The 15,113-nt window shown below is 41.8% G+C and overlaps 1 protein-coding gene across 1 annotated transcript in view; it reads right to left on the bottom strand.

Annotated features, from left to right (window-relative positions):
- TUFT1 (tuftelin 1) overlaps nucleotides 1-15,113 on the bottom strand; it is a 268,035-nt gene that overhangs the window by 189,245 nt on the left and 63,677 nt on the right. Inside the window, exon 5 of the mRNA XM_044080638.1 lies at nucleotides 1-93. Within this exon, the coding sequence (XP_043936573.1) occupies nucleotides 1-93 (93 nt within the window). The remainder of the gene's footprint in view (nucleotides 94-15,113) is intronic.

Genomic DNA, 15,113 nt, shown 5'->3' with positions numbered 1-15,113 from the left:
CTTTGCATTTATGAAAGATGGACTACTTTCTTTGTGTATTCCATTAACTTTTCCTGATAGCTGCTCTCTGAGTTTTTCTATTGACTGACGTACCTGGAAGAGAGAAAATATAATTGTATTGTAAACTCTAAAAGGGAAAAAAAGCCATAGAGAAAAGAAACACTGGCATTACGAACACCATACCACCAGGACATGCATGGCATTACGAACACCATACCACCAGGACATGCATGGCATTATGAACACCATACCACCAGGACAGTTTGCATGACTGATTATTTTCGCAATGCTTACAGGCTAAATGATCCTCTTTCCTTCATCTTTTTCTGGACCCCTTCGAGTTCAGGAAAAAAAAATCTAACTCAGACACAGCAAGAGGTGGCTGCCTTTGCCAATAACAGTATTTCGGGAATACAAACTGGCCTGTACAGTAAGTGCCCAAGTCATCAGGTTAAGACTTTGCCACCTTCATTTTTGGACATCTATAAATATAGATCACATGGCAGTTGCACATCTATATTTGGAATAAATGGGTGCAGTCTCATTTTACTACAGCAGGCAATTTACTTACTATATCACTATTACCTGTGCTGGGAAGGTACCACATGTGCAGGACAACGCTGTCATGGGGCTGGTTGGATGAAGCAATTCTGTAGCAAAAGCTGCTTCTTGCCATACTTGGTACCTCGGATATTCTAGGAACACTTTACTGGGTAGACTACACTAAACTTGCATATGTGTACACAAACATTTAACTGCAGTAACCTAAATATACCAGTTACTACAGAGCAACTGTGACAATTGTATAAACAGGTTATAGTTTTCACTGAAATATGATAAAAGAATACAAAGTGAACTGAAGGAAGTACATAATGTTTAAGACAGAAATAAAATAAAAACAAAGCCTTACAGTTTTATATGACATTTTCTTTAAAACTGTATAACTTAAGAAACACAAAGAAACAGATGAAACATGAAAAGGCTTCCATTAATAATGGCACTTATCTTAAAAAAATGCGCATGGATATACATGTGCGCACACACACACACACACACACGCAGACAGACACACACGCAGACAGATAGACACACACGTGCAGACAGACACACGTGCAGACAGACACACACGTGCAGACAGACACACACGTGCAGACAGACAGACACACACAGACAGACAGACACACGCAGACAGACAGACACACGCAGACAGACATACAGACACACACATGCAGACAGACATACAGACACACATACAGACACACACACGCAGACAGACACACAGACAGACAGACACACACGCTATTGAGTAGAAGTGCAAAAAAAATCATTAAATAAATAGTGTGACAATTCAAACTGCCTTTCCTCAAGGGAAATCTATTTTCACCTAAAATACAGTGCCCTCAGATCTAATTAAACTTGGGGGGTTCAAGGCAAGGGGAATATTATTCTGCACAGTGAATGGCTTTGTCTCACTTCAGAAAACAAGTACCATTCTGACACACTTTTTTCTGCTTGAACAACATTTGAAACAATGCCTCCCCTCTATAGCTGGTGCATTAAAGCCATGAGCACTGCAGGCAGAGTCCGAAGCATTCAAACACCACTGTCTGGAAGTCAGGGTCTCTGATGCTCTGTACCTTGGGTAAGGCTGTTGCTTGTTCTCAAACATAAGTTCAGGCAAGTAGTTGTGGGGGAGGGAGCAGGATGGGGATTTTAAGCTTAGGGAGCAGGAAAGGGGTTTTAGGTTTAAGTAGTGATCGAGGAATTTAAATTTAGGAAGGTGAACTGAGTTGAGTTGTATGCTTGAGGAACAAACAGACTTTACGGTTAGGGAAGGAGACTGGAAGTTTAAGGTAAGGGAGCAAGGACTCTGGTTGGGAAATGGGTGGGTCTTTTAAGGTTAAGAGTTTAGGTTACGGTTAGTGTCTAGTGTGTGGAGGACTTCATACAAGCGGAAGATCAGGCTAGTGGGAGTTCGAACACTTGTCTTTACAAATAAGTGGCAATGAGCAGGTTTGTCGCAAGCTACTAGCATGTAAGCATGTGTAGAAGGCACTTCAAACCCATTAGAATAAATGTCTAAAGTTATGGATGTAATATTATCTACAACAATGACTTAAACAAACCATACAATTAGCTGAACACACTTTCTCTGAAAGTGTAGGCCACAGCACCAGAGGTCTGGTTATGTTGCAATAAACTAATTCCTGCATACCTTGTAATTTTGTTGTTTCACTCTATGTTTTGATTAGTTGTCCACTGGATTACTATCTTCTCAGTAGGGCTGGCTAGCCACTTACTGACTGACTGCCAGTGCAGGCTGGGAAGGGGTATTAGGTGTGCAGCAGCTCAATAAAGGGTAAGGACAGGTGTAAATGTTTGATATTCTATGTACCAGAGCAAATTTTTATATCTTGAAATAGTAATAAAAAATGAAGAGCTGGAGCTTGGCAGTTTACTCCATGTTTGAACATTGACTGACCCTTTCCTGCTGCCAAATAAATAAATAAAAATAAAATTAAATGGGTAAATCCAATGGGAACATGGTCCCTTTTCAGGGGTAGTCCATAACTAATGCTTACAAAGTAACTTACTTAACCTATCTGTCCTACTGCATGATGACCAACTCACATTTACAAGGTACATTCTAATCCCACTGTTTTGTCACCGATACAGCTTTAATACAAGAGGCCCTCTGGACTCACTATGGTTTCTGGTAGCTCACTGAGAAAAGCACAGCAAAAGATTATAACAAAACCAGAAACATGCCAGGCCGCCTTCTCTATCTGAAACAACAAAAAATTTCTTATTCTCCAACATCCCAAAGACATACACGGTAAAATGGCAATATTCCAAACTGACCCAGGGGTGTGTGTATGTGTCCTATGGTACGCCACAGCCCATCCAGTTCTGATTTCCTGACTAATGACAATTTCTCTTTTAGTTCCTTACTACCCTGAACTGGATAAATCATGCAATGAAAATGAATAGAAGGATGGATGACTGACCCTTCTGTCAGCTAAGTGTAGGCCAGTCTCTGATGCTTACTACACCGGCATACCGCTTGATTTACACCCTCCAGCAGACATAGCTATCCTACAACATATCTAGCAAGTCAAAAATAATAAAACTGATTCAATGAACTTAGAAAAGGACTGTTCCAAAGAGGGCTTTTAATGAGGGGGATCACTCCACTGGCTCTGCTGGACACAGACACAGGGAACTAATCTAAGGGGGGCGGTAAAAGCCAACACATTCTGGCTAGGCTTATAAATGCCTTTGGGCAGATAGCCTAGCACCTACCTATGAACCTAAAAAGGAGACAATTCTTAATATGAAATTTCCAAGTTTCCAAGTCATTTTCTTGAATCAAACTACACAACAGTTGACTACAAATAATTGGTCCAGACATACAGCAAGAAGGCAAACCATTATGGAACTTAAAGTCACAGAAAAGCACAGTAAATGAAGTGGATAAAATCCTGTAATGGTTTCATCTGGGTACTGGAAGAGGATATCTATGGTGTCAACTTGCCAAAGGTAATTTCAGGGAGTGATGGTTTATGCAAAGTAATATAAAACCCTTTCCACCAAATCTAAAAAGTATTTTATTTTTATTTTTTATTTTTTGCAGGGTCAAGCTCTTATGCACCCCATGCATTTAGCATGGCATTTCCCACCCTACCCCTAAAACTTATATACACCAACTCCAAGCTGCACAACACTGGAAAAAATTACAAAGTCCATTAATGATGAAAGCGGTTTCAGTGACTTTATACAAATGGTATTCACTGAAAGAAAAACTTCATACAGCTGTCAGTCTCATAGTTTTATTTGGATTAAGCCACAAATTTTCATCTTAACCTACTTTTCTACGGAATGGATTCTTAAATTATTTTGAACAGTGAAAGTATCATAAGAGCTACAGATCTGTGCATTGGTAGCATAATGCATTACACCAAGTGAATCTATATTGCTTTCACAGACTGATAGCGTAGACTGAGAAAGAAAAGGACTGTAGACCTTAGTGAACCAGAGTATGAGACGGAGATGAGGCATCTGCCTCTTCTGGCCTTACTTAACAAGTAAATTGGTAACCCAGTAGATGGAGGAGTCATCAAAGTTGTGTCCAACAGATCAAACACTGCACTGGGGTCCACCATGCTGAAAAGCCTTCGACAGATGAGAAACATTATTCCATTGGCTTGGACCATGTCCATTCTGCATAGCACATGGTCTATGAACCTCATTAATATGCAGCCCACGGCCTGCTTTACATTAACATATGGATGTCTGTGACATTGCAAAGCAAAATATAGATGTTCTTTCACACTTACCAGCCTGTTACAGAAGTCAGCAGCTAGCAGCTGAATCTGAATACACAAACGGCCTTCTGGGAGGTGTCCAAAGTCACCACACTATTACTGAACAGAGTCCACTTAATTCACTGTGCTATCTAGTGTTGTAATTTGCCCCTTAGATTAATTGCTGGGCTCCACGATTATTCTTCCTCCTGAGACATAATCACTACTGATTCCGGTCCATATGTTGATAATCACATGCTTATTACATTCCATATGTTGTTAATCACATGCTGACAAGCAATCCACAAGTCTCCCTTTTTACTAGCCATGTTCCCCCTCTTAAGTTCATTTTACTACTGCAATCTGTCTGCCCCCACCCTGCCTGTAGCTTAGCTGCACTAGTGTTCCTTTAATAATTTCTCATACATTCCCAAACTGCAGGATTAATGCAGGAGGCTTACCTTTCCAAAATGTATGCTGCTAAACTATACATATGAAAATGAGGGGGTTATCCTGGACAAGATACCACTCTAATATCATCAAGCCCTTAGACTGTTTTCTGTTTTATCCCAATAACAATCCACCTTCTGTCACAGATACAAACAGATGAAACATGACGTAAAGGTTATTACAGAGCCAGGATCATTTCTGCCCTCTGTCAAATGCCTTCTCTGTACTAATTCACGTTCACTCCTCCCTGGTGAGAAAATGCTACCCACAAATGTTTTAACCTCCTGCTATAACAATTTGGCTACTTTAATGCTCTGTGCCAACTGCAAGACCAAATTATCATGTCAGTGAGCTATACATCTCACCTTGCTCAAAACAACATAAGATATTAACAATAGAAGCAGCTCTGGCATAGTTTATATTTGACCTTTGTATAAAATAAACAAAATTAAATAAATGATAAATCAAGTTACTACACCAATACATATCACATACATTATGCAGAAACAAGCATGTATGCTAAAATATTACATTTCAATCTCCATTTATTCAAGTCAGGACTGACAAAAGTAGATATTATTATAGTCATGGTGTGGACTTTATATTTGACAACCACTCAGCACAGAAGTGGTGAACCACCGATATAAGGGAAATATTTAATTCTCCTGTACATGCTGTTCCTTAGCTAGTGTCTTAGTTTTTCAGAAGCTACTGCCAGTGAATCTACCTTACTTTTAATGGCCTTTTCTCATAGACATTAGAAAAGCCCAGAAGAGGCAATGAAGCTGTATACAATTTCTGCTGGAAGTACAGATTACATTTTCCAGACTGCACGTCCAAAATTTGGCAACTAGCCAATAAATAAAAAATAAAATAAAATGGGACTAATACAGCAACAGTTAAATGTGAAAAAAATGTAGCTGTGTGCTTGTCCACGCTCCCTGGTCTAAGAAAATGGAGACAGAAAGCAAGAGAGAGACAAAGGTAAAAATACAACATACATGTATGAGTAGAGGGACACTGACTACGAGTAATACTGTGCTCCGTGGCATTACTTACCTTTGGTTCCATGACAAGCTTTTAAATTTACAAAAGCAGCAGCATGAATGGCCCGATTAAATCCCTTCTGTGGGTACAGGAAATTGCAGCATTAAAGCAAGTAAATCCTCGAGTCTTAAAAGGAGGAGCTGAATGACCAATGTCACCTCATGCTTCTCTCCATATGTATTCATGTACACATACATATTAAAACTATAAACACACACACACACACACACACACACACACACACACACACACACACACACACACACACACACGTGTATGTATGTGGATAATAGTTCATGATCCTGGCTGAATGGTAGAATAACCAACCCAAACTAATTATGCCTGCCTTAATGTTACTCCTATTCAAAATGATGAAAGTCAAAACTCCTATGTATAATCAGCAAATAGCACAATTTGTATAAACACAATAATAAATGTGATAAATCAACCTGTTCAGAGTTGCTGATCCCTGGGCTTTGTTTTTAGTTCCTGTTACTGATCCATTGCCTTATTAGGAAGGAGGGAAGTTTCTTTGCTTACCAGTGGGAGTGGGAAGCACTGAGCGGCCTTTTTGTCCGATTTGGTGAAGTTTCAGCCAGAAACTAGTAGTCCATTGGTCATTTTGGGCCAATTCCTAGCTCCCTTTAGCCCCCTGCTATAAAACACGCTAAACGTGCGTTAGCGCGGAGTTGCCACTGTTGCACACAAGAGTAGCGGTGGTTAAACAAGGTTAAACTATTTGGGCCATCTAAATTCCACTCTTCAAATTTTCCCTTAGAACTACCTTCCTCGAGCTGTACTGCTGATCTAACCAGCATATCCTATAACTGAAAAGTTCATCTCTACTTGATTCCCAAGTAGACTATTCTCTATCTGTAAAGCCTAGCACTTACTCCTACAGTACTTGCACCTTGATAAAGCACTCTTATTATAGATAGTACCCCACCAGCCTAAAACCCACTTCCCCCGGAGTCCTTTGAAAGTCTCTTTATCTACTACTTCTAGTATGTCGAGGGATCAGTTGCTAGTGTCCTCTCCAGCTCAACTGGTGAACTGGGAATATTGAGGCAATGTTACAATTGCCTCATGTACACAGACAATCCTCTCCTTCTCCCACAAAACACAAATACATGCGAGAGATGCAACTATACTGACAAACTGGAGGCTGAGCTCTCTCAACATAGGACTGGCAAGACCAGACAGGAGGAGAAAGTAACCACACACAATACATACCCAGTCACACATGGTACCATCACAACTTCAAATAATACACATACTCACACAAAGACATACTCGGAGGCTCTGATCAAAAATTTACCAAAACAGCAGAGGCCACCAAAGCAGACACCCAAACAACTACCACCTCACGACCCAACGCATGCAACACATAGACCACACAGTCAGAGTGTCAAACAGTCACAGCCCTTAAGGCCAAACAAAATGCCAGACACACTTGTCATTGGTGATTCCATAGTCAGACACACTGACGTCCCGCTCACCAGACTGACTAATGAGAAGGTCACAGTAAGCTGCCTGTCGGGCGCTAGAATCCGCCACATAACGCAAGCACTCAGGTCTCTCAACAGCAGGTACAAGTACGACTCAGTCATTGTCCACGCTGGTGTCAACGACCTGAGACGTACCTCCTTGGACTACATGAAAAGGGACATCGAGGAGCTCTCTGATTATGTAGCCCAGGCAGGTATGACCCTGACCTTGAGCAGTATCCTACCTTCACCTAGAATGATGCCACAATACAGTGATAAGATGATCAGCTTTAATAATTGGCTTAAATTCTGGTGTCATTCAAAGGGGATCCAATGTCTGTCTGCCTGGGATGACATGCTGGACAAGCCACGCTGCTTCAAGGGACGGCTTGCACCTGTCACCCCTGGGCTTCCGGATATTGGCAAAGGCTCTTGCCACCCCATAGTGCCTTTTAGGCAAGGCTCAAATTCTAAACCTACCACCCTAGAACACCATTAAGGTAAAATACTAAGGGTAATGCTGCTCAATGCCAGAAGTCTCAATCTCAAGATGCACGCACTCGAGGCCCTTCTCAATATGGAGAACATCGATGTCTGTGCTGCGACAGAAACCTGGTTCAAGGCTCCTGAGAGCACCCCAGCACTAACAGGTTTCACCTCATATCATGCGTTCCGGCCCCAAAATCCGGGCAACACCAAGAAAGGAGGGGGGGGTGTCCATATTCATAAAGGACACCCACACCTCAAGGTTGGTGGCAACGCACGATGCATCGGAGACCATCCAGGTGCAATTAACCATAGGCAAGACTGCTCTGCAATTTGTAGCATGTTACAGGCCACCCTCTCAAACTCAGGAACCTCACATGGCCTTCCTGAAAACATTGAGGGATAAATGTATCTCCAAACACCATCATACTAGGTGACTTCAACTACCCTAATATAGACTGGGAACACTACTCAAGCCCGAACACTCTAACCCAAAGATTCCTGGAGTTCATAAACTCAAATGCCATGGAACAACTAGTCACCATCCCCACAAGAGGAGAAAACATACTTGATCTCATCATCACGAACATGGGATCAAAATGTTCAACACCGAAGTATACCCCTCACTGGTGAGATCAGATCATAAACTAATCTCGCTGGAGGTCCTCATCCCGCCCCCACCTGAAACAAAAAAGACCACAGTGAAAAACTTCTCAAAAGCCGATTTCACACTTCTAAAAACTAGTGTGGTCTCCTTTAAGGCCCCTGAGCCAGTGGTAAACATTACTCAAACCGCTGAATCACTTACAAATGCCTTCTACCAGCACCTACAGGACTGCATGGATCAGGCAATCCCAAACAAAACTAAGACTCTCTGTACCAAAGGCAAGCGTCCAGTCTGGTGGACCCCAGCCATAAACAAGCTCTACAACAAAAGGAGGAAGCTACTACAAGATAGAGCAAAATCCTTGAAAGGTAAGACACCTTTGATCAAACTAAAAAAAAAACTAAGAGCTCTCATAAAATCATCCAAGGCAAATTTTGAGAGAAAAATCGCCAAGGACTATAAAGACAATCATAAGGCCTTCTTTAGCTATGTTAGAAACCTAGGAGGAAACTCCCAGATATGCTCAGAATTAGTTCAAAATGATGTGAAAATTACTGAACCTACACACATTGCTAACATACTGGCTGACAGGTTCAGTGCAAACTCCCCCCCCCCCCCAAAAGGAGAGATATCTATTCCAGAGGATTGTAGCCCCCCAAACATCTCCAACGCCCAGGTGAGAACTGCCCTCACTAAGGCAAAAAACACAGCATCCATGGGACCGGATGGTGTCCCCGGCTGTGTGCTTCATGAACCCAACGAGGAATTAAACCCACAGTTAGGACAGCTGTTTAATGTTAGCCTCACCTCAGGATACGTACCCAAGGAGTGGCGCACAGCGACTGTGGTCCCACTTCATAAGGGCGGTGCCTCCACAGACCCTGGAAATTACCGCCCCATTAGCTTGACAAGCCTCATCTGCAAAGCCATGGAGAGGATCATAATGGAACTCATAAATAGAGACATAGTGAACTTGCAGACTTTGGATCCAACCCAGTTTGGCTTTGTCAAAGGCAGATCCTGCCTCTTAAACTTGGTTGACTTTTTCGAGACAGTCACCAAGGCCATTGATGAGGGAAAGGCAGTCCATACAGCCTACCTCGACCTGGCAAAGGCCTTCGACACAATACCCCACTCAGGTATCATCGAAAAACTCATCAGCTTGAATGTAAACCCATACATCACAAGATGGGTTGCAAACTGGCTAAGTGACAGAACCCACAGGGTCAGAGTTGCTGGAGCCATGTCAGACTCAAAGCCTGTCACAAGTGGTGTCCCACAGGGCTCAGTCCTGGGTCCACTCTTGTTCGGCATCTACTTTTCTGAAGTACAAGCAAACACAGGAGGGTTATGGCTGACAAAGTTTGCAGATGACTGCAAACTGGGCCATAGTCGAAAACACATCTGACACAGATATCCTCCAGAAGGGCCTCACAGAAACGGATAACTGGTGCCAGAGCCATGGCCTGAAGTTAAACGCCAACAAATGCATAGTCATACCCTTCGGGAAAAACAAGGTTACCCCTAGCTACCATATAGGTGGCAATCCACTGAGCACAGAAAAAGTCATCAGGGATCTGGGGACCCAAGTTGACAGTAGCCTTCGCTTGACACTCATGTTGCTAAAGTAGTTAGGAAAACCTTCTATATCGCCCACCTGATCATGAAGGGATTCACATCTAGATCAAGGGAGGTCATCGTCCCCCTGTACTCATCACTCATTAGACCTATGATTGAGTACAATGCCCCGTTCGGAATGTATCTCACCAGACTCCTGCTGCAGCTTGAAAGGCCCCAAAAGTTCCTCACCAAAAGGATAAAGGGTCTCAAAAATATGTCTTATGCTGCCCGACTGAAAGAACTCCAGCTCTATTCAGTCTCATACCGCTTGCTCAGAGGTGACCTGTGCCTGACATATAAGGCCATGTCAAACCCAGATTTGATGAATATGCTTCACCTCAAAAAATCTAGATCCCTCAGAACCACAAGGGCGGGAGACTTAAACCTTGACACGGTTATAAATAGAACGTGCTGGAGGGACAGATTCATCACCCAGAGACTCCCTATGCTGTGGAACAAAATCCCGGTACATGTGAGGCAGAGCACCTCGCTGGCCTTGTTCAAGAGGAATCTTGACCAATGGATGGAAGATCGCAGATATACCCCAGGGATTACTTCAGTGTCACTGCTCGACAGAGGCACAGAAAAATGATAGGCATAGTTTTTATTCAAACTAAAGGGGTGGCGAAAGCCACATAACTATGGGCTAGGCTTATAAATGCCCTTGGGCAGATAGCCTAGTATGAACCTATGAACCTATGAAACAACATCTTAATTCTCAACTGTACACCAAGCATCTTCAATGTTAACTTATGTTGTCTAATTATTCACTTGTACATATTTTCTTTTTCCTACCCTTTCTTGACCTTAATGTTTTCTGTTGTTGCCTAAGGCTATGGCTGTGCCTGAAAAGGAACCTATGAACCTATGAAACAACATCTTAATTCTCAACTGTACACCAAGCATCTTCAATGTTAACTTATGTTGTCTAATTATTCACTTGTACATATTTTCTTTTTCCTACCCTTTCTTGACCTTAATGTTTTCTGTTGTTGCCTAAGGCTATGGCTGTGCCTGAAAAGGATCCTTGGGCCAGTGTACCCACCAGGGAAATACGTAAATAATAAAATGTGTATGTGTATGAAATTTTTTTCATCTTTTATTCCATCTGGTAAATGTGCAAACACAAGGATATTATATACACACACACATACTTTCATTTTTTTACTTCTTCATCTATTTTGGTAACAATCAGTTCACTAGTCTCCATTTAGAATGGCATTGTTTTAATGCTGGCAGACTGAGACAGTGGCAATAGCTGGTCAGCCAAAACAAAACAGGAAGAACCACAAAAATTATTACATTACTGTAATAAATAATCACCTTCTCTATTTAAAAACTTTGCTCACTGTGAAAAATAAAATCCTAATGCTGTAGGAAACATCTTGACTCTAAACTTTTAACTCCAATAGCAGTAAAATCAGGTTATTTGGGAAAAGGACATATGATGAATGCTTAGGTCTCAAAGGAAGATGCCACACTACATTCTCTGTTCTACTACACATGGACTGTAGCTGAAATTACCCAACATACAAGATCCCACTATCTCAAAAGGTCACTTATAAATGGCATTTAAGAAAAAATGTGTCCACTACTTTAAGTATCATCACAACAGAAAGTGACGACTAGAGTACTTGTTTGGAAGACAGAAAAATGAAAAGCATTCTTTGGTCAATACAATTTAATGCCATCATTCAACCATAAACACCTGAGATTTATGACTTGTAAAAGTGTAGATTTTTGGAAGCATTTCGTCTTTCACAAAAAGACAGGGCATTCTCATGTCACACAAGAATATAAATGTGTGGGGGAGGTGGGGTGTTTACTGCTTAGGATTTCTAAAGCCAGCTCAGCAACAGGATTTGTAGCTGCCAAGAGCCACACATTCGTCAAGCTCACAGGCAAACAAAATGTCAGGAATGTCAGTTATTTATCCATTTCTTCATTGAGATTCCTGACAGCGTCAGTGAGATAGATTTATAGAACAGTGTGCTCTCAGATCACTAGCCAATAACCATCTTCATTATCCCCGAATATAAAATCTTATCTTGGTTAGGGATAATTTTGGAACAAAACTCCTAACTGCTCATGCTAGCACATTTTAAGTTCCTGCTTTTATTCCTTTACTTACTGTAAAAGTTTCAGAGAGGACATAATTAACACACTATGTTACATTATTAAAAAGTAGTAAACACTCACTAAAAATCAAGCCAGTTACCAGTGTTTGGATATGTGCTTTTTTTTAAGGATTCAAAACAGTTAGAATGCAGCACTACGAAAATAAATCAAGCCAAGGATGAGAATTTTATCTAAATAACATTTAGCTCTTCACACTGCATACTTAGTCATGCCTTTCCTGATACAGACAATGTACAACCAATCCATGATGGATTTGAAATGAAGCCGTTTTAAATCTTCAGTAAAATCTTAGTCCAGGGTCTCCTCTGGTGTATGTCCATAAGGAAAATGCTATTGTGATGTTTACCCTCAACCTTTTTGTCTCTCCTGCTTGGATGCTTTCATATATAAAAGCTCTTAAAATTAACACAGTCATGACTTTCCAAGATGGCTGCACACTGACCAACAGCTTAACTTCAGCTTTCCCAATGTGAAACAAAGAAACTGAGTAACAACCAGTGATATTGACAGCTTGAGTAAAATTCAGTTACTGGCTACTAACTACACTGCCTGGATGTCAGCAAAGAAGAGACTAGGAAAGCCTGAAAGAAAATAAAGTAGAAAGGTGAAGAGAAAACGCCGACTGGGAAGAATCCTGCAGCTGTTCAGCATAAAGCAGTTCAAGCTTCAGCTATGGTGCAAGACACGGCTTCCAATATTCTAGAGGTAAAAATATGCTCAAAGCTGATTAAAATAAATGAAACACTGAAGGAGTACACCAACTCAAGTAAAAGGCTGGGGAAAAAAATGAAAGGAGCTTTGAATAGTATTCAGATGCGCTAATAAAACAGCAAAAATCAGAGGTCAAAATGAAGAAAAAACTGGCAGAGTATAAGACTGCTCAAGAAGAGATGTCTCAGAAAATGCTAGAATTAGAGGACAGGGCACATAGGAATAATCTTGAGATTTTCTGCTGTACCAGAGAAACTAGAAGGAGCAGACTATCAATTTTATGAAGACACAAATAAGCAACTAGACTGGTAATTCACAACAGGAACTGTTAATTGAAATGGCACACCATGACTATGCTCCAAATCTGGCCAGGAGAAAGCAACAAAGACCTTTATTAGTAAAGATGCAAACCTACCAGCAGAAGGAGCTGATCCTGATAAAACTGTGTCAAAAGGACGAAGTATCAAATGTTTAAGACAGCAGAATGTTTGCAGAAAAGGATTATTTACTGCACATCAGCAGAAGAGAAATTAATGTATGCAGTATTCAGGGAATGTCAACAGGCAGGTATGAGATTCAAGCTGCTGCAGACAGCTGACTTCAGAATATATTTTCTTGGAGGATCAAAGTCATTTTTTGATGCAGAAAAGTACAGTTTTGTACCTACCATAAATGTAGATGTCCGATAGGTATGCATCTGCAGTCATAACATATGAGTCTTTCTTGCCGCGCGGTGCCCGAAGCAGAAGCTGTTCGCAAGTGCCGGTCGGTCAGATCCAGAGATTTCAGCTACCGAAGACTTCTAAAAAAGCTAAGTACCCCATTGGGGACTCTTTCTTGCCTCAGCCGATGTCAGACAAAACCTGACCCTGCCATTGGAAGTGTTCCCTCATTGAATGTAGAGTTTCCCCAAATGAAAATTCTTCTGGGGGGGGAGGCAGAAGGAATTGAGTCTTCTGCATCCGAATCCTCATAAGGTGAGTATGGTCCTTCCTGATGGTCTGATAAATCTGATCCATCTGAGGAGTAGTCAGAGGAGAGAGGTTCAGGGGGTTCAGTCCTAGGCCTTTTTTCTGGAGGAGGTAGAGAGGCCCTGTCTGGGTGAGGTTGGGATCCCCTAATCATAGATATAAGGTCCTCAGCAAGGCTGAGAATCTGAGAACTTGAGGAAGGTTTGTGAGAGGAAGCTTTTGTTGGTAAGGCCTTGGAAAGTTTAGCTGCTTTAGCCCTGGAGAAGGCCTTAATAGACATAGAAGCAGGGGGTCTAGCTGCCCCACGTGCAGGAGTAGAGATGTCCAACGGAATGGTGTCGGACAAATCTTGTGCGCCTGCTTCTTCGCTAGGAATTTCTGTAGCCGACTCAGCCGGGGCCTCTGTGGCCTCGGTTGTCGGAGGCATGCTTTCGGCAGAAGGAAGAACCGAGGACTCGGTTTCAGCCGAAACCGAGACACTCGCGGTAGGCCTAACCGTGGTTTCAGCCGAAACCGCGGGCCACGAGTGTCGGTCCTTTTCCTTGCGTTTTTTGGCTAAATGTGTAGTCGGAGTCTCCGACGGCATTTTATATGCAAAAGCGGGACCAAAAAACTCTTCTGCAAACTCCGACCGACGTCTAAGTGTCCGTCGGTTGAAGGAAGCACAGGCTAAACAAGCTGATACGTCGTGGTCTGGGCCTAAGCAAGGAAGGCAGTAAGAGTGGAAATCCTTATGAGGTATTTGTTTCCCACAAGTTAAACAATTATTTACTTTGTCTGACATCGGCTGAGGCAAGAAAGAGTCCCCAACGGGGTACTTAGCTTTTTTAGAAGTCTTCGGTAGCTGAAATCTCTGGATCTGACCGACCGGCACTTGCGAACAGCTTCTGCTTCGGGCACCGCGCGGCAAGAAAGACTCGTATGTTATGACTGCAGATGCATCCTTGAAGGACATCAGGTGCAAAAGTCCAACAAAAGTGAACAATCAAGCAGAAAGGGACTATGCTTCTTATTCTTACGATAATAAAGCACAAGAAGAGACTTAGCAAGTGAAACCTTTTCCACTGTTCCAAAGGAAAATGCTTCAGAAGACCTTGGAAATGAGGCACAAAACAAGACATCCAGAACAAAGAGTGAAAAATACTCCAATTTAATGTGGCAACTCCAACAATTGGAATAAAAGAAACCAAATAATCAGCAGACTGGTTTCGGCAAAAATTAGCCTTCTTCAGTGAACAATCAAAAGCACACACAATTGATTTAAATAGTAAACCTATTCACAATACAAGCA

The sequence above is a fragment of the Protopterus annectens genome, chromosome 8.part0 (assembly GCF_019279795.1).
Source record: "Protopterus annectens isolate FY-2018-M chromosome 8.part0, PAN1.0, whole genome shotgun sequence".
Classification (NCBI taxonomy): Eukaryota; Metazoa; Chordata; order Ceratodontiformes; family Protopteridae; genus Protopterus; species Protopterus annectens.
The sequence above is the reverse complement of the archived record's forward strand: the minus strand, read 5'-3'. Positions and strand labels throughout refer to the sequence as shown.